Source organism: Hibiscus syriacus, unplaced genomic scaffold (assembly GCF_006381635.1).
Source record: "Hibiscus syriacus cultivar Baekdansim isolate YM2019G1 unplaced genomic scaffold, ASM638163v2 tig00110467_pilon, whole genome shotgun sequence".
Lineage (NCBI taxonomy): Eukaryota > Viridiplantae > Streptophyta > Magnoliopsida > Malvales > Malvaceae > Hibiscus > Hibiscus syriacus.
This window is the reverse complement of record NW_024062749.1, coordinates 397,478-418,167: the sequence shown is the minus strand read 5'-3', so window position 1 is coordinate 418,167 and position 20,690 is coordinate 397,478. Positions and strand designations below refer to the sequence as shown.

The 20,690-nt window shown below is 32.5% G+C and overlaps 2 protein-coding genes and 2 pseudogenes across 2 annotated transcripts; 1 reads left to right on the top strand and 3 right to left on the bottom strand.

Moving 5' to 3' along the window:
- Positions 1 to 424: 424 nt before the first annotated feature.
- Positions 425 to 1,230, top strand: LOC120127238 (boron transporter 1-like). The gene is made up of 3 exons (XM_039145194.1): positions 425 to 508; positions 595 to 760; positions 839 to 1,230. The coding sequence occupies exons 1-3, from the start codon at positions 482 to 484 to the stop codon at positions 1,039 to 1,041; spliced, it is 396 nt and encodes a 131-aa protein (XP_039001125.1). The 5' UTR covers positions 425 to 481; the 3' UTR covers positions 1,042 to 1,230.
- Positions 1,231 to 4,010: 2,780 nt separating this feature from the next.
- Positions 4,011 to 4,413, bottom strand: LOC120127252 (protein NIM1-INTERACTING 1-like). The gene has a single exon (XM_039145207.1). The coding sequence runs from the start codon at positions 4,323 to 4,325 to the stop codon at positions 4,026 to 4,028; it is 300 nt and encodes a 99-aa protein (XP_039001138.1). The 5' UTR covers positions 4,326 to 4,413; the 3' UTR covers positions 4,011 to 4,025.
- A 5,249-nt stretch (positions 4,414 to 9,662) lies between these two features.
- LOC120127289 lies at positions 9,663 to 11,585 on the bottom strand (annotated as a pseudogene).
- A 4,857-nt stretch (positions 11,586 to 16,442) lies between these two features.
- On the bottom strand, positions 16,443 to 20,269 carry LOC120127455 (annotated as a pseudogene).
- Positions 20,270 to 20,690: the final 421 nt, after the last annotated feature.

Genomic DNA, 20,690 nt, shown 5'->3' with positions numbered 1-20,690 from the left:
AATAATCTTCAGATGGAGTTCTAACAGCAGTTCAAACCTTAGCATCCACGGCGTTTTGTGCGATCATACACTCGACAATCGGAGGTCAACCTTTGCTGATATTAGGAGTTGCTATTCATGTTTGACTTTGTTAAAGACACCGGAATTCGGTCGGGACAACTGGATGGTGGGTTTCCTTAACCCAATATGTTCCTTTATATTGTATTTTGTTGTGGCTCACTCCTTATTTTCATTGGGTATTGATCTGGTTTTATTATGATGAACAATATAATTCTTGACACATTGGGTATTTGAATGAAATCTTACCGTTTAAAAAAAATGTTGTGGCTTCTATACTTGATATAGTTGCCTGGGTTTTTTTCTTTGATTTTGTAGGGTTTGTGTATGGACTGCAGGCTTGTGGTTCTTACTGCCAATCTTGGGAGCTTGTGCCAATACGTTTACCCGTGTCTCTGGAGAATTGTTCGGTCTGCTTACAGCTATGTTGTTCATGCAGCACGCTGTGAAAGTAAGAACTATTATTGGTATTTAGTCGTACAACATTATTTTTCATTTTGAATGTGAGATTTTGCTTATGGTAAATTTCATGTGCAGGGCCTTGTGGAAGAGTTCTGCATTCCACGTAACGAAAACCCGAGATTGATGCAAACTTTACCTTCGTGGAGGTTTGCTAATGGCATGTTTGCTCAGGTACTGTCATTTGGCCTTCTTCTCACCGCATTAAGAAGCCGAAAAGCGAGGTCATGGCGCTATGGGACTGGTAAGTTTATGTTCCTTTTTCATGTTTTGGGGCACCATTTGCTTTAAGAACTTAGAAAAAATCACTTCTGTTGTACAGGTGGGCTAAGAAGCTTTATAGCAGACTATGGTGTGTCACTCATGTCACTCATTTGGACAGCAGTGTCCTATATACCTGCCGGAGATGTCCCGAAAGGAATCCCACGTCGTCTCTTCAGCCCGAATCCCTGGTCCCCTGGTGCTTACGAAAATTGGAAAGTCATCAAGGCATGTTTAACCAAGTATAATTGCCAATCGAAGTAATATATATACTCTGTTTCCTTTCAGGACTAATAAACTGACACCAGAGGATCTCAGTCCAATGACCGGGGAACCGATACCTTATAATCTGGGGAAGAGTCCACTTAACCCGGCATCGAGTTAAGAGGGATACTGTTGAATATTTTGATAGATCTCTTCTTAAAAGAGTTTTTAAAATGGTCTGGTCATTTCCCCAGTTACCTCATTTGTAACAACAGATTTCATTTGCTTTTCTTACAAAAAAAAAATGTATAACATTTAGTATTTAGATCATTTGCAAGAACAAGATAAACAAGACATATCTTTAACTTCTGGGTGATCAACTTGACAGAAAAGGTAACAAAAAAAAAACTAGACATCAAAGGAGAAGGTTGAGATCCAAGTCTTCTTGTTCATTTGTCTTGCTCATCTGTTCATCATTATTCTTGGAGAAACCCGGGAGAATTTCTGTTGCATTAGTGGTAGTAATATTTCTAAGATATTGATGATCCTCAGCGAAATCTTCCCATTGGAAAGATGGGGTCCAAGTTGATTTCCCCTTTGCTTCTGCTGCTGCTTTTTGTTTCTGATCCTTTGTAGCTTGAGACCCAATCAACATCTGGTAATGAGCATCTCGAATATTTCTAACCAAAGTGAAGAAAGCATTGATCTTCTCCTCTTCTTCTTCTTCACGGACATCATCATTGTTGTTGCCAACTGGTGGAATCTCCTTTGTTTTTGCTTCCATGTATTTCCTCTTCATCAAAGTCTCACCCTCTTCTTGTTAACACTAAAACATTACAAATTTTTAATTTAAAACATTGGATTTATACTTACAATAAATGAATATTGAATAATAGGCTTGAGGTGTTAATTGTGCATGAATCCATATGTTGCGACACTTGTTAGGGTATTTTTTAATATATATATATATATATATATATATATATATATATATATATTGATGATATATTTTAGTACAGTTTAGGTTAAGATATATAAATAATCATTCAATTATATTAAAATATTATTTTTATTATTAAAATTTAAAATTATAAAATGATTATTAAAATTATTAAATTGTTATAGAATATTCCTCGCATATTATAAAATAATAATAAATTTAAAGATAATTCTTAATAATTTTAAATTTAACAAATATTTTATAACAATTCAATAAATTTAGAAAAAGATATATTGATGATATATTTTTAATTGTGCATATATCGATATATTGCGACACTTGTTAGGGTATTTTTAAAATATATATATATATTGATGATATATTTTAGTACAATTTAGGTTGAAATATATAAATAATTATTAAATTATATTAAAATAATATTTATTATAACTAAAATTTAAAAATTTAAAAATGATTATTAAATTTATTAAATTGCTATAAATATTCCTCGCATATTATAAAATAATAATAAATTTAAAAAATATTTTTAATAATTTAATCAATTTTATAAATCTTAATTAATAGTTATAATATTTTTGTTTTAATAATAATAAAAAAATATTATTCCAATTTGTAATTTAATGATTTAATTAGTGTTTTTATCTTACAACGTATTGATTATTTTCATTTAAATAATATTGAATAATTATAATGAAATATATATTTAGAATTTTTTTAACCTATTAACAATGTATACTTTTATAAATATAATTACTTTAATTCAAAAAATTTATCACCTAAATCAGTTGATGAGTTTATAATATATCAATTAATTCATTAAATACAAACCTATTCAACCTATTAAAATGAATAGGAGAATCATTAATTCAACCAATTGAATAATTCTGTAAAATGACCAACCCGCCCTTGTAACTTCCACCACAACAACCTTTAGCGTGCCAATAATTTGGTAAATTTATTTGAAACCTATAGAATCAAATGGCGGTGCCAACTGCCAAGAGCCAACAAATATCGTGCCACCACCGCTATAAGAAATAGTAATAAATAGTCAATATTATACTAATAATTGATTGATATATGCCAATTATTTAAGTCAAAATAGTATAATTGTATAAATTTTTATTTTAAATAGAAACTATAAAGGAAAAATACAAAAAATCGTGGAGATGATGTAAGCTAGATTCTTCTTGTCTTCCAGATTTTGTATTATTATATTTTTTATTGGAATTTTTAATATTATATTTTTTATTGGATAAAATATATAAATGATTCCATAATTATGAGATAATTACTTTATTAAATTTTATTATTAAAAAATATAAAATAATTCTTCGACTATAAAGAATTATTTTGTTAAACTTTATTAAATTTTATTTTAAAAAATTATAAAATAATTCTTCAACTTTAAGATCTTAAATTATTAAGTTTTTCTACTATTAAAAATTACAAAATATCAATTAATTATTCATTATATTATAAATTCATCTTTTTCCGTTGAAAACTTAACAATCGTATAAATTAGACATTGACCTATCTACTAAAATATAATAAAATATTATATTATTATATTTTAACGACTATCATATTTTAGTCGGATATTAAAATATGACAGTCGGATATTAAAATCTAACTCTGGTGATCGTTAATTTTTTAAAAAGAAAAGAATAAGTTTATAACATAGTGAATAGTGAATGAATTATTTTGTAATTTTTAAAAGTTGATAGATTTAACAAAATAATACTTTATTTTCAGAATTATTTTATAACTTTTAATAATAAAATAATTTAACAGAAACCAAATGTCTACTTTACAATTTTTTTTATAATTTTCAAATAGTATTGACAATTGAAAAAATGGGCCAACCGACCATAGGTCATTGGAGGTGAACATGATTCTAGCAACACAAGAATGTTGTTGGACTCCTTCACACTATACTTGGGCTTGCCGGTTAATGCGTCACTGTTTTACAACTAGAAAATAGTATAGAAGATGAAACCAAAAGCAAATTTTGAATTCCTTTTAAAGTACTTCTACTAATGTAACACCGACATCGTTTTAAACAAGGAAAAAGCCAAAAGCTAACCTAAAGTGCTAGCTTAAGATCTAAACCATCGTCGTCTCGCTGTTGCTGTTGTTTTTTGTTATAATCTTTGCTGTTGTACGGTGACGGTAAGGTAACCGGCGACCTTCGAAACTCGATCTCCTCCGTAAAATCAGCCCATTCAAAACAGGGAACCCAACTCGATTGCTCATTGTTATTATTTACCCTCTGTGCCTTGTTTTGCTGCTTCTTCTCCGCCGCCTCCTCCCTCTGTCTCAGCTCATCTTTTCTTCTATCACGCGCCTCCTGGAAATTCCTTATCAGCGCAAAGAACTGCTCCATCTTGTCGTCTTCTTCCTAATCGTTTTCGCCATCGCAGCAAACTTTACACTTTTCGCCTCCATATGATACAAACAAAACAGGGGAATGAAAACGGGTTGTTCGTGTTTTCTGCAGATTCGCTCAAATTTGGGGGGCTATTTATGCAACATATCGTGGGTAATTCGATTCAAAAAAAATCAATTGCCCTGCCCGCCCGTCAAACTCGTGAGAATTTTTTTATTTTAACCGAGTGACTCTAGAAAAGCTTCAGCCGCAAACCATGACGCGTGGACTGATGAAGGTGCGTGACGTGGGGTGAGATGTTGATAGCATGGCGACGTAAAGGGTTGGGATAATGTTGACGTAATGTCGAAATCTTCTGGTGTGTGCTTGCTTTTCTTGCTAACCCAAAGGGATCGTTTTCCAGCTGATTTCTAAATTTGCGGTGAATTTAACAATTATTGTAATATATATATATATATATATATATATATATATATATATATATATATATATATATATAATTTTCTAATTAATTCTAAAGTATAAATGTTTTTCTATTTTTTAATGTTTACTTTAATGAATTTAATTTAATATAATTTTAATGTCTTAATATGATATTTATGGTGCAAATTATAATATATACATAATAATCTGTTGTATATATTATATTAAGAATATAATACATAAATGGTCTTTTAAAATTATATAGTGTTGTTTTGTTAAGTATGTTGAATATTAAAAGTTAAAAAATAGTTTTTCGATTATATAGTGTTATTTTGTTGAGTCATCAGCTATTAAAAATTATAAAATGATAATTCGACTATTCATATATTTTAAACTAATCATTTTTCGTTAAAAGTGGTCAACCGTCTAAGCTAGATATTAATTTGTTGATAGGGAGGGATATGATAAAACATTATCTCATAATCATCTGAATTGTATTTTTTGGGTCGATTCTATGTTTACATTATGTCATCGAGTCAGCGTTTAAAATATTATGTTGCAGAGCTAGTACTTGAAAGCAACAGTGGTACCAGTAGATACTATTAAAATTATTTTTATTATAACTCAATTAACATGTTAACATTTAATTTAGACGACTGTTAGTTTTAATAGAAAATGATAAATTTAAAATATATAAATAATCGAATGATCATTTTATAACTTTTCATAGTTAAATTTTTTTAAAAATTACTATATAAATAAAAAATTTATTTTATAAATTTTAATAATCAACTAACTCAATAAAATCATACTCGATAATCGGGGATGTTTGTATACTTGGCGCCTATATTACTGAGAATGATTTGAAAACCCCGATAAATTGGATAGGATTTTAGCAATGCTTGGTCGTCGGTTTCACATGGCTTTTCTTTATTTTTTGAAACTGGATGAGGTAGAGCTATGAACTTACATCTACTTCTTACCTAAAATCAACACGTGATTTATCAATGTTGAAAAGTTAGGAATTATTTATACATTCATTTAAAATTTATTAAATGAATTCGATTATTAAAAAAATATTATTATTTGTAGGCTTAATATTTAAATAAGTATTCAAATTATACATTTTTTCTAAATAGGTGCTTATGGTATTTTTTGGGTCATCCAAGTGTCTAACGTTACAAACGTTACCACTTTAGGTACCGGACCATCAACGACGTTAATTTTCTCTGTTAAATGACAAGTGTCACAATCTAATAATTTTAAAAATTGTATATAAAATTTTAAAAAAAAGTATATATATTTTTAAAAGAAAACACATAAATTTCGAAATAACACCAATACTTTGAAAACCTTCATTTTAACCCCTAAACCTATGATGACCGACGCCCTTTGCCATCGACAAATCTCCACCCGACCTCACATCCCCTCGGCAGCCAAAACCCATATGAAATCATGATCGATCGACGGCGAATCAACATTTTTTACCTCATGAACCCTTAGATGAAAATCACGATCCCACACGACTCTAACGACCAATTGACGACAACTACGATGACTTGTAACTAGGATGATTACAGGGACTACGACGGCGACGGTGGTCGTGGCCAGAAAGGGTGACGACGACATATTAATTTTAGGAAGTTTGAGGCTTTTTATAAATATAATAATATTTATAATATTTTTTAAAAATAAATTTTAAAATTATCAGATTGTGACATATGTCACTTAACAGAGAAAATTAACGACCGTTACGTCCCAGACACCTAAAGTGGTCATGTTTGTAACATTAGGCACCTGGATGGTCCAAAAAATATTGTAGGCACCTATTCAAGAAAAAAGTATAGTTTGAGCACTTATTTGGATATTAATCCTTATTTTTTATTGACTGAAGATAAATATAAATAAAATTTTAAAGTGAAAAACAATTAATAATATAAAAAATAACTGAAGGAACTTAAACCTTAGTGCTCACGTTCACTCCTATTTGCATCCGTCATTGGTTCTCCCTATAGTTGTCAAGTTCAAACGACTATCTCTGAAGGGTGTGTATGCTTTGGCAATTATTAAGAAAGATTTTGAATAAATATTATCTTGTAATCACCTTAGACCATTCAAAGAAAATTATACATCCAAATTTAAAATTATTTTAATTATAAATAGATTAAAATAACTTAGAAAATTATTTATATAATAAATCTCTATAATATATATATTTAAATTCATTAATTAATAGATAAAATATCAATAAATAAAAAATACCAAAGAATGTTTAGAATGAAGTATTAAAATACACAATACGTACCCAAAAAAACTAGACAATACATACGCATGCACATACATACATACATACAATTTATGGGGTCAACTTTGCTCTTTGGGTTGGTAAAGTACGTTTGGATGGCCCAAAATGCATTACAGACCCAACCCAACAAAATCGATTCAGAATAAACCCAATGTTTCCTTGATGCTTCATGTCTTTTCCATTTACTAATATATATTAATCAACACACCAAGGTTAGGCTCTGCTTTCGATGTTTGAGCGCCGGAGAAGCTACAAGCAGCGCAATAATTTTATATTTACGCATAATATTTGATTAATTAACTTAATCCCTACTTGCTGGTATATCATCAACTTGAACATTGTCAGCACTGAGCAGACGAGAGAGAGAGAGATGATGAGTGCCTCATAGTGGACTCCACAGATTCCTTTGTATGAGTATCCTTTCTTGGGTGTGCTTTAAGCAGCTTTCCTTCCATGCTCATGCCATAGTCCTCCATTTTTGTGGCTCGGAAATTTTATAATACGATTTGTTTGATAAAATTCATTATTTTATTAGAAGATATCTGGATGAAATTGATATAACTTGATATTTGTCTGCATATCATATATTTAAGAAATAAGTGAAACATGTGGAGAGACGATTCCTTTAATTTAAGTTATACTTCAAACACATTGAATAATTTTAATGATAAAAAAAAGTATTATTTTTTTTAGAAATTATAGGTTCGAACCGTTATGTTTGTATGATATATGTTGTTAATAATCTAGAAAACTTTTAAACAAATATTATCTTATAATCACGTTAAATTATTTTAAGGAAAACTAAGTTATACTTTGAAATATGTAGATTGTAAGATGGGAGGGAAGAAAGGTGAGTGAGGCGATTGAATTAGAGGCCATGCACCGAGCGGGTACTTTTCAGAGCACTTAAGCGAGTCAACAGTGTATTGGGATCTTTATTGTCGTGATCGTCATGTATATCATTATATTAGCTGCTGCGCGTGCTGCCACCCATTCCATGCCTTGTCTCTCCCACTCTACTGCCCACCATAGCTACCTTCCTATATATATATATATATTATTAACCCAAAAAAAAAAAAAGAATGAAGCATCCCTTTGAATGTATGGCAAGTTGTTGAAATGAAATCAGCCTCCACTTGCACTAATTATTCTTTAATTACGTGCTCTATATTCCATTTGGATTCTCCTCTGTTCTTACCTTTTGCACTTCATTTGTTTGTTTGCAAGTGCTTTTGTCGTGGTTTTAAGTCACATTAATGTGTGGAAACTTGGGAATCTTGAATTTCTAATTCGAATAATATACTATCCTCGTAGAATTATATATTTTTTATTTAAGTTTTTTAATGTAACGTAATTAAAATACTTTAAAATTAGTCAAGTCGAATTTTGTTTAGAGGATAAGTTTTAGATTTCAGAAAGAAAAATAAATATTTACAACGAATAAAAAATTTTATGTAAGAGAAATAAATACTTCATTACTTGATCTAGCTAACATAAAAAAATGACTGTCCCTTGTTCTCATATCTAATGGGGTAAGGGAGAGGTAAGATAGTAGGCTGCCCCCAACACCAGGTTGAAAGCAGCTTCCGTAGAAAACCTCCGAATTATGAAATGCCCTCCGTGAGACTCGATCCCACGACCTCAAGGTTAAGAATCTTGTGCTCTACCAACTGAGCTGGATAGTCATATCTAGCTAACATGTTTTTGCTATTATAATTTCTTTATATTTTCTTAATATTAAATTCATTGTTACAAATAAGAAATGGAGTGGGAGGGACTCGTGTCTCCTAAATTTTTCTAATGATAATGTATGTTCTTATAAATTTAAATATTAGATAAATTGAATCTTATCTTCAATTTGAATTTAAATATGTAATAAAATTTTGTATTATTAAAGTTCAATAATTAATTCTATCTTGATGTTTTTTATCGGTCGTTTGGTGTTCTTTTATTTTATATTTTTTCAGGATTGGATTTGACAATGCTACGATTGATCAAGATGCGGTTTTGCATTCGTGAATTGTTTATCACGAAGATCGGCTCTGAATTGTGGTTCTCAGTGGTCTTTCAATAGTTTAATCTCTTTTATGTTTCGTTTGCCGATGCAATTTGATTTCTTCATTTCTATTTTTTTGTTCGAGTCTTTTGGTTGAGTTTTAAACCTTTTTCATGTATGGTCCTTGTATGATCTAAAGTGACTATTTTTTGTTTGAGTCTTTTGGTTTAGTTTACGATAATAATTATAAAATTTTATTATAATTTTAAATATTTTTAATTTTTAATAATACTAACCGGCTATATTAAAAAAAGAAAAATACATGCATGATATTGCTTTTTTTTTTTACTTAAAAGATACGACCACCATCAAACTTGAAGTTATGATTTGTCAAACATGCATGACACAACTTCCATAACATACATGAAAATCAGTGTTAAAAATCCATTTAGTTATCAGTGTTAAGATATCCGTGTTAGTTTACTTTTGGGATGATTTATCTATATAAGTGGAGAATGAGATGATTATTGGACCGTCCATAGTAAAATCATAATTAGAAACACAATTTCAATTGTACATCAAAATATATACGCGTGTATCAAAGCCGATTTTATGAGTATGATATTGCCGGAGAAATACGACCTAGAGAAACAAGAGTACCTTACCGGTCAAGGAGTGACCACATATCAACAATAGTCCACATCTTTATTATCCGAGATGGTTCGAGGAACACCCCTCAAGTAAGCAAGACACGGGAGGAATCGTTAGGGTTTCTAATTCCCCATAAACATTCCAACAAAAAGGGTCCGAAACTATATCTCCTTGTGCAGGAAAAAGCTCGATCTCAGACAGTGTGATGTTGGTACAAGGAACCGAATCACTGCAGGCGAAATGCATCGGCGGACTTCGGATATCGTATGTTCCTTTGATGCCTTCGTACAATATGTCCCACACGTAAACTGCGGATGTCTGGTTCATGCAGTTCTTGGTCAGGCAATAGAATTGATCAATTATGATCGGATTCCTAACACCTTCCATGTGAATGTTGCTGAATGTTACTCCTGATACTGCTCCGGATCCGCCTTGCCATGTCTTGATCCTAACACCATTGTCCGCCGCCCTGATCACCGAGTCTCGAACCGTGATGTTGTGGACGCAAGCCCGAGAATTATGATTGCCTAGACTTCCGATACTGATTCCATGGCTACCAGGTCCGCAAGTAAGGTTCCGAATATCGACATCATAACATCCAGATCCAATGGATATGCAATCGTCGCCTGCGAATGTAAAGATCGAGTTTCTAAGTACAAGGAAAGGGAAACGAGGGGACGAATTTATATCGGATATCGAACTAACCATTAGAGATGACTGAATTATATATTTCAACGCCATTTGTGTTCTCAATGTGGATGCCATCGGTATTGGGACTAAGGACTGGAGCTGTTATGTGAAGGGATTCAATATGAACATTTTGGCAACCATCGAATCTGAAATGGAACTGGGGACTGTCTTTAACTTTAAGTCCTTTGACAGTCAAGTTGGAGCTCATAAAAAACCTTATTGCCTGCACCATGAATTGGTCGAGTTGATCGAATACTCATTAACACCATCGTTAAGCACAAGAATTCGAGTCGAATAATTAAAATAGTGTGACGAAACTTACAATGGGGCTATCACAAGGTCCATGCAATGTTGTTCTATTTATTCCCTTGTGGGGCTTGCAAGGAAGATCCCACCATTTTTGTCCTCTACCATCAATGACACCACCTCCTTGAAATGACATTTCGTTGATTCTGTAAAAGACCAGCCACTGACGCTTGCTGTTGTTCTTTGGCCACACATCGGGTCCATCAGGAGGCATAAGTGTACCATCAACCTTAACAAAAACGAACACATCATCAAATTCCTTCCTTTTATCCTTTAAAAAGAATAAGCTCTGAAAATCAGACAAAAACAAGTACAATACCTGAAAGACTATTCCACCTTGACAAGGACCTGTAAAAATTGTGGACTGAATCATAAAGGAAAAACCACCGGGAACATGGATGACTGATGAATTAGCTTGACAAGCTGTGTCCCATGCCATCTTGAATGCTTCCGTGTCATGCGTCACACTGTCGCCAACTGCTCCGAATTTTCTTACGTCGAAAACACCGGTCGAATCATCGGCATTTCCATCATCGGGTGGACTTGAAGGCTCGGGTGCAGCCAATGGGGGTGCCGAAATTTCAGATATTTTATGATGGTGACTATGATGCTTAAGGTGATGGTGCCACCTACCTTGAGTTGGAAGGAAAAAACAAAGGAAAGTCATGCAGAATATGAATAAAGACAAACGAGAACGCTCCATTTCCGAAGCTAAAATTAGTTCAACCAATGAGAACAAATCAGAAAATTCTGTAGGTAACCAGAGACAAAGACAAACTCTAAACTCTCAGTTACGGTTTTGTTGCAGGAAATTCTTTTCCAAAAAACAAAAACCAGCTCCAAGTGTGTAGTCACTGTCAAGAACTACAGAAGGAAGCAAGTGACTTCCTTTGTATAACACTACAGCAACTTGCAGAAAAAGTTTAACTGAGTTTGGGTATGGAATGCATGGTGAATTCAGAAAGGCTGAACGAATATATATATATATACACACACATAAACAGATAGTGGGTAAGAGTATCAAAAACATCAGCAACTTTAATTAATTATTTTAATGCAGTTTCTGAAGGAGGAACCGACCAATACCATATAGGCATCGGCTCTAATTTTTCATATAATTTTACAGAAGGTGGAGCCTGTCTGCATATGACCGTTCTGGATAAAGGTGAAGGGAAAAACAAAGAAAAATGAGAGATGCGTGGATTGTCGACGATAAGCTCCCCCCATGTTCTTCCCATAACTTTCACTTTTATCGGTCCCCAATCAATGTTTAACCCTCAGAGATTAATTGCAAACAATAGGGCTAAGCATGAAGCCTTGGTGTAGTGGCGAGTGGAGGTGTGCATGCTTTTCGAGAAGCTGGTTGGTTCAGAGATGGAAAAACTGATGGAAAATTGCAACATATTGTGAGACATCTAAAGAGGAATCTAATCTTTTAAACGTAGCATATATGGGATGGGATAACCCTATTTCCACTTGCACACCTCCCAGCTTTTCTTTTTCCTTTCATTTCACTGATTTATAACCAATTATGTGAAACACATTGATTGTCTGCTAATAAACTCGGATTGTTATTACTAAAAACCTGAATTATGTGAAACAAGTAACGGTGAATAAATGAGCATAAAACAACAACAAACAAATTTAAAACACAAAGATTATACATTAATATATTAAAATCTAAAATTTAGATACAGTTGTATACACATAATTACCTTAGTGTTATAATTCATCATTTATCCTTATTTTTTTCAAATTATTTTTATCATTAAACATATTACATCATAAATTTTTCGAATCAGATCAAATAAGAGGGTACACTTTTGCTCTACTAGGCTCCATAAGACCATAGAGAGCCTCTATGTCCCCCACATTTTTTTAGGTTTAATTATGCTTTTAGTTCCTTTCCTATGCTAAAATTTTAAAATTTGATTGGTTTATTTTTCTAATATTATTAATAGTTGTAAACCAATTACACTGTTAGTTTCCTTTTATTAAAGTGATTAAATCTATTAAAAAAATATGTAAATTACGTCGAATTAAAGCAGGTAAATTAAATCTCAAATTTCAATAATATAGGGACTAAAACCATAATTAGACCAACTTTTTGTGGGTGGCAACTAGTGGTGATGCTAGAACCATGGTCGGTGTATGGCATGACCACTACGCATGCTTGAAAGGACCATGGATGTGGTTAGTAAAGCAAATTATTATTTTATAATATATGTTATAGAGTAGCATCTATTTATATAATATAAAATTAATTAATTTTACATAAAATATAGTTATTTAATGAATCAAAATAAATAATTAAAATTGTGTGCATTAACATTTAAATAGAAAAAGATAATGAATAAAATTATGATCCTAACCAGTTATTTAAGTTTAGATAAAATTAATAAATATTATACTATTTTAATAAATCCCATCCTATATAAAATATTACAGTTTTAAGCAAAGACGGAGGTTGGGAGTGGAGGCGGTGTTTCGGGGGCGGTGGGCCACTAGTTTGAGAGGAGAGCAACAACCCACTTACTCCCGCAAAAGCACCTTTATCCAGAAATTTCATTACGGTTCAATTAGCTAGTTAACCAGTTACATGTGGATGTAGCATAGCATGATTGATTATGAATGGAATTTCTGGTATTACTGTTTACTTTAAAAAATAAGTTATTTACCGGTACAGAAATTTGGAGGGTGTTGATGGTCATCTCCTTTTATTTGAGTAAAAATAGTAGTCAATGATTCTATATATAAAAGAAGATAAATTTAAAAAAAAAATAACAAATAATAATCAAAATTCATATATAAGAAAGAAGACAGTCTTCTTTCTATTTTACCTGAGATTTATATCGAGATTTCGAATGTTAGTGTTAAATTTAAAATTATTATATACTTAACGGGACAAATAGTTATGATCGATATTAGATTTATGTTAACGTATCATAAAGAAAATTACATCTGAAAGTGTTGTTTGCGGAGGGAGGATACACAGCAGACGGTTAAAAGAATTAGAACTGATAAATTCCAATCTAATCTGACTTGATAAGCCTAAACTTCTAAAAAAGTTCCAAGTCTCAAGACGAATTTTGTAAAAGAAAAATCATAATGGGTCAGTTTCAGGTTTAGACATCATATCGGCAGAATTAGGGAAATAATGCAAGCGAGCCCTTTATTTATCACAATAAGGTGTATTGAATTTTATTTTGGGATCTACGATAAAAATTGCAGTGGATATGAAATTTTTCATATTGGTGTGACGAGTTCTATATTATATATATTTTTAATGGGATGTGAGTCCAACAGCCCGAATATATTTAATATATATTAAGAGACTCGTCGTGTCACTTGAAACCAAACATCCTATTGAGAGTAAAAATTTGTTTGTTGAAGATTTTTTGTTGAAATTTCCTTAAGAGAAGAAATGTTACATCTTGATGATGTTCATATTTCGTCAACAGAGTTGACTACGATAAATTTAATTTGTTTTATTTCATTTTAGTTTTGGGAAAATTATAGTATTAATAATAATAATAATTTATATAATTGTATTAAATAATTTATTTTTAAATTGTAGTGAGAATAATGAGGCATTCGTCATCGAGGAATAACGAATGAAGAGCCATATCAGCGGATTGTGATATATCTTCAACAATCCAGATTATATGAAGCGATGCTTCTTCGTGGTTTTAAGGTGATGTCGGCACTGATATCGACATTGATTGAACGTTGGATGCCCGAAACGCATACATTTCATTTTCCTTGTGGTGAAGTGATGATAACATTGGAAGATGTCGTGTATCAACTTGGTGTCCCAATTAATGGTGTGACATTAGTGCTTCGCAACAATTATGCGCGAGATGCAGTTATTTCTGATTTATTGGGAAACGAGGCTTCAGTCGATGTCATTGATGGGATGCGAATACGGATAACTTGGTTGGAAAGAGAATTTAGAATAGATGGGTAATCAACGGAGCAAGAGGCAATATATGCAGCTCGAGCATATCTTATGACGTTGATTGGAGGGATCTTGCTACTAGATAAATTGGACAATTTGGTGCACACCCAACATCTTCTGGTATTTGGAGGATTTCGTTGTATGTCGCCAATATAGTTGGGGTTATACAATTTTAGCTTTTTGTATCGTAAAATTTGTAAGGCGACCACAGTGGTTAGAGGACAAAAAGCGGATGTAGTGGGTTATTTAGTTTTGCTCCAATCATGAACATAGTATCGTCTCATGTTTTTTACGCCTATTATATCCGTTCCTATGGAGTTTCCTCTCGTCGTAAGATAAATTCCTATATTTAAAGTTTTGATATTTTATAATATTTATTTAAATATTTTGAAAATAACAATAAATAATGTAATTTTTTAGACGACGACACCGAATAAACGATACAAAGTTGTCGGGTGCAACCAAAGTATATATCCAGTTGAGAATTAATATCACTGGTAGACACGCGGTAAATATTAATAATTTGTGCATTAACTTTGAAAATTGTAATATTAATTGTTTAATTATACTAACATAATACTTTTGACAATTTAATTGGATGTTTTACTGTAAGTCGGAGATCCAACAGTCCCAACGGTGTCTATCGCCATTTTTCTTTCAAGGAGCGGAGACATGGTGTGCCGTAACACCATTGCTTCACTTCGTAATTGTTGAGATCCACACTGCCGATAGAGTTTTGCGATAATTTGGATTTTACCAACAAATTGTTGAGATTCATGCCGCCGATAGAGTTTTGCGTAAATATCCACCATATTATTATTTGATGATTGATGAAATCCAACCATAATAGTGACATCGTCATCATCATCAAACTAGACTTTTCCGTATGTGATTGGATTTGACAAGATCAGGTGCTGATAACTTAAACATGAAACAGAAGGTCCAAGATTTCTCTCAATTTTTTACTTCATTTGGCGATGAGATACATCTACAGGGAACATCATATTGATGGGCATGTGTGACTTAAATACACACCAATATCAATTTGTGGAATTTTGCCATTATAATGAACAACTGTGAATAATTTTTTGCTCATTATTTGAAATGTATTTGTTTAGATGTGTAAGAGAATGAAGATGAAAAGAGTTTGTTGTGTTAGGATGAAGGGATGTGTTATGTAAGAGATTGAAGATGTTGTACACTATTTTAAGAGATGGATTTTTTTACTTGTTCCATTGAATTTAAAAAAAAATTATCCGTTTAACAATGGTTCAAAATTTCAAATTTATACCTATTAGAACTCGTCACACCGACGTGACGAATTCTCTATCCATTAAAATATTATATTTTAAAAAAATTTAAATTTTCAAAAAATATATTTTTTATTAAGACTCGTCACGCAAGCATGACGAGTCTCTTAACATATATTAAATATAATCCCACGACCCATTAAAAAAATATATCTCATGAAACTCGTCACGCCTACATAACAAGTTTCATGTCCACTATAATATTTACCGTAGATCCTAAAATAAAAATCAGTATGCCTTATTAGGCTAAATAAATGGTCAGCTTAGATTATATGCCCAATTCTCCCATAATATCCCCTTCCAAGATACATATGAATTAAAATTAAACATATAACATCCTTGTCAATGGGTGAAATAACTTAGTTTGGGAAGATGTACTCTGTAATTTGCAACATAACACAGTTTCTGTTCGTCAGGCCTGCTTCCAAGGATCAACAACACAACTAAATCCATCCGCCATCAAACTAGTAACCGAATACCAATCAATTAAATTACATTGAAACCAACAATATGTTGTTACAATGTCATACGAGACTCTCCATAGTCATTAAGGTCTTATGCAAAATACCCCCAGGTTTGCTTTCTACAAAAGGAAGGGGGGAGATGGAAAATAACATAAAATATTGATTAGAAAACAAAATAATAAAGTGAACAAATGAACATTGAGGGGGTGACTAAGATCTAACACGCCTACTTATCTCTACAATAGCCCAAGATTTCTGCAAGATGCAGACATCAAGATTAAGAAGGAAGGAATTCCGTCAAAATCCAAGGAAGGCACATTGCTTTCTTGCATGCTCCGGGATCAGTTTCGCTACCATATCCACAGGCACTCCTTTCATTTCTGAAAATACGGCAAAGATCATCAGTTTCGCGGTTCAATAAGAAATAGTAGAGAAAACATGTGATGGATCATCATGGTTTTTACCATGAGGCTTAAAGTTGAACAATGGAGGAAGAAATCGGCCATTAGGCAGGCGAGTGTTAGGATCACGTAACTCATCAAAGAAGGGATGGATCAAAGCCTCGACCTGTGCAGAAAGTAAAAACACTCTTAAGACAGTACATTAACAAATAGAAATGCTCATAATTGAATGAAGTTTGTTTTATTAGAACAGGGAAGAGTCACCAGGATGCACAGAAAAACAATTAACAGAGGCGTAAAGGTCGATTCTTACAGCTGTACTACGAAGGTTTGGAGAGTACTGCAATAGTCGTGAAACAAGATCCACAGCTTCGGGAGGCATACGCTTATGAAATATCTGCATACCAATGATACATTGATTAATACCATATATGTAATTTTCTCACAAAAAATACAGAAATGACATGTGATTTCCACTACCTTGTGCCATGGGTGAGCTTTAATTTGGGGAAATTTGAATTCTGTGTAGTTGGGATTCATGCACTTTATTTCTTCTCTTGTCGGGGTACCTAGAACCTGCATAAAAAATCACAGATGTAGAATAAATCAGAAATCCAGTGCCGATGATGCCACCGGTTATTTTAAAAGCTCAGAAAGATTCATGGCTTCCATCCTTCATGTTTACCGAACAATTTTTCCAATACCATCATGATAAAACTATTATTGATTAGATTTTTGAACTGAAATATACCTTAATAATTTCAACAAGCTGGTCTACTCCACTCTCACCAGGAACAGAGGCTGTAGTCACAAAAATAATACTTGTCAAGTGATATAAAGGAAAAACACATGCACATTAAGTAAAAATATATGCAAGGAAACATCAACCTGTCCAAGCAATAGCTCAGCCAAAACACAGCCAGCAGACCAGATGTCAATGGCTGTAGTGTACTCAGTTGCACCAAATATTAATTCAGGCGCTCGATAGTACCTAGAACAAATGTAAGATATGTTTGGTTCCCCTTTTACCTGGCCAAGTTAAATCAAAATTAGGCTCATGAAAATTAGGTAGCTAGAGAAGAAGCAAATAAAAAAATCTATTGTACATACCAAAACTTTGGCACTTCCAAAATCACAGAGTTTTAGCTGGTGGGTGTGTGGGTTGACCTGAAAGGGGAATCATTGTATTATAAGAGTATGCTTTTTAGTGTAAACGTACACAATAATTAAATCCAACCATCTATAGTAAATAAACAAATAAGACGTAAACTAAGTTATTCCCCAAAATAAATGACAAGTTGTATCTTTGCAACAAGGGAAAGCATGGTGGCAATATCTTTGAGTGAATTTATTACAAACCCATTCTGTTTAAAATTTGAGATTGCACGTTACAATAAATTAGCATGCATATATTTGCCAGAATGCTGAATTGTATCTTCCCTTGCAAAATCAATTATCCTTTCGAAATTATTGAAGCACCAAACCAGTTCCAGACAATGTTTGTCCATAATCATTAAATATTTTAAAACTGATACAACGTTAGTAACCACCAAAAAGAGAGTATCTATCGAGTTTCTTAAAACATACCAATAAATTTTGAGGCTTTATGTCCCTGTGGCACACACCAATACTATTATGAATGTAGGCAAGTGCTCTGCAAATCTGCAGAAAAACAAAAATATTACCAATTTCATTAAGGGTTGCACATTATGGCATCATGGATTCTCGTTTCCATACAGATATAAAAGATAGAAATAAGATAGCAAAAGTAAATATCTTAGCCAAGCTGATACCTGGTAAAAATAGAGTTTAACATATATCAGTGGCATCCTTTGGCTAATCTTATTATAATGTTTGATAACACGGTGAACAGTCTCCGGAACATACTCAAGCACCAGATTAAGATAGAGCTCATCCTTTTCAGTAGTTGAAAAGAAACAATGCTTCAGAGAGACAACATTAGGGTGGTCTAGAAGACGCATGGTTTGCAATTCACGGTTCTTGTATCTTTTATCTTGAAGAACCTTCTTAATAGCAACAGTTTCGCCCGTCTCTAAACATTTAGCCTGAGATACAACACAGACAATTCAGTAAAAAACCCTAAAACTCAACTTAAAATATGAAATTTGAGCATATCTTCAAGTAAAGTATGAAAAAGATTAAATCAATGTGTACCTGAAACACTACCCCAAACGATCCATGCCCAACTACACGCTCGGCCATATAGCTTATTGTCTGAAAATTAAAGAAAGATTAAGTTAGAAAATCATCGAACATCCAAAAAAAAGCCCAATAAACTCTAGTTCCCAAGGAGAAAATTAACCTGCTTGGGCTGGCCATTTTTACCCCCGATAGTGGTGACGATTATATGCCCTGTCTCAGTTCCATTACCATCAACTATAGTTGCCTCCACTTCCTGCAACATAGTAAAAGCTTTTATAAAACCGATCTGAAAGACCAATAACCAATTTTCAAATCAAAGCGAAGCAAAGAAGGAAAACAAATCAACATACCTTGTCATCCCTAATTTTCATATCATTCATTTCATCAGGTAATCTATCAACACCAACTGCATTTCCACTAGATTCTCTTAATCCAGAAGCAGGCATCATACCTATAGAAGCCATTGGACTAAACCAAAAGAAGAAGAAAAACGAGAATCTCAAGATCCTCTGTCGAATATTACGCTCTTTAAATCAGCCAAAATAAAGCCCAATGAGTTACCTGTAAAACACGTTAAATAAATGTCAATGGTCATCCTAACATAAATCGGCAATATATTCAACATACAAATAACATTTTAAAAATTAAATCTCTAATCCTTTGAAGAAGAAAATTAATATTCTTATCAAAAAAAAAAGAAGAAAATTAATATGAATTTTACACGCGCGTACATATTTTGACTGCAAATATTGCATAAAATTAGATAATGCATAGAGCGTCGTTCTTCCTTAGTGCATTAACTTTAGCGTATTAAGCTCATTATAGGTTACTTTACGCATGAAATGAACTGAATAAGAGGTGTTTCCTTTCCCGCAATTCCTCGTGAAGAAAAAGGATATAATATATGCAGCCCTAAAAGGAAACAAGGATCTAAGATAAAGCAAAAATTAAACAAAAATAACGGGAGAAAACGATCTAACAGCCAAACAAGGCAAGCATTAGATTCACAACCAAAGAGAAACAGAAACAGAGAGCGTGAATGAAAATAATTACCGGCCGGGTCAAGAAATCGGGGGGGAAACAACAGGTACGTGAGGCGGAATCATGGGAGGGAAAATACGGGCACGGTTCCCGATCTTAAAACGGATCTTTGACGGCGAATGATTGTCGGATCGAAGATTTGTTTTCCAGAGGGGAAAATCAAAAGAGAGAAGGTGTGGCTTTGAGAGCTTCGGTGGTTTTTTTTTTTTTTGGTGGTGGTGTGGTGAGCGGGCGTTGATGACAGTCAAAAAGATTTATACTTCTTTCTACGTTTTTTTTCTTTCGCGGTTTTCAACAGTATGTAGGGTCTTCTTTTTTGACCGTTCAAACACGGAGTGGTCCCCACTTTCAGCTTTCTCTCTTTCACGTTTTGAATCCAACTGTTCCATTTATCCATTTTCATTTTATCTTTACTGTATAAACATTTGATTTTATTTATTTATTAAATTTTGTTTTTAAATTCAGATTATTGTACATTTAAAATTTAATTATTATTTATGAAACAAAAAATAAAAATTTAAGACAGGAAAACATTAAAAATTAATTAATCACTAGGCTGTTTATATATTTATTTGTTAAATTAAATGTTCTGGAAATTTATTTTATTTAATAAAAAAGTCTTGTCAAAGACAAAGGCGTATAAAAGTAGTAAGG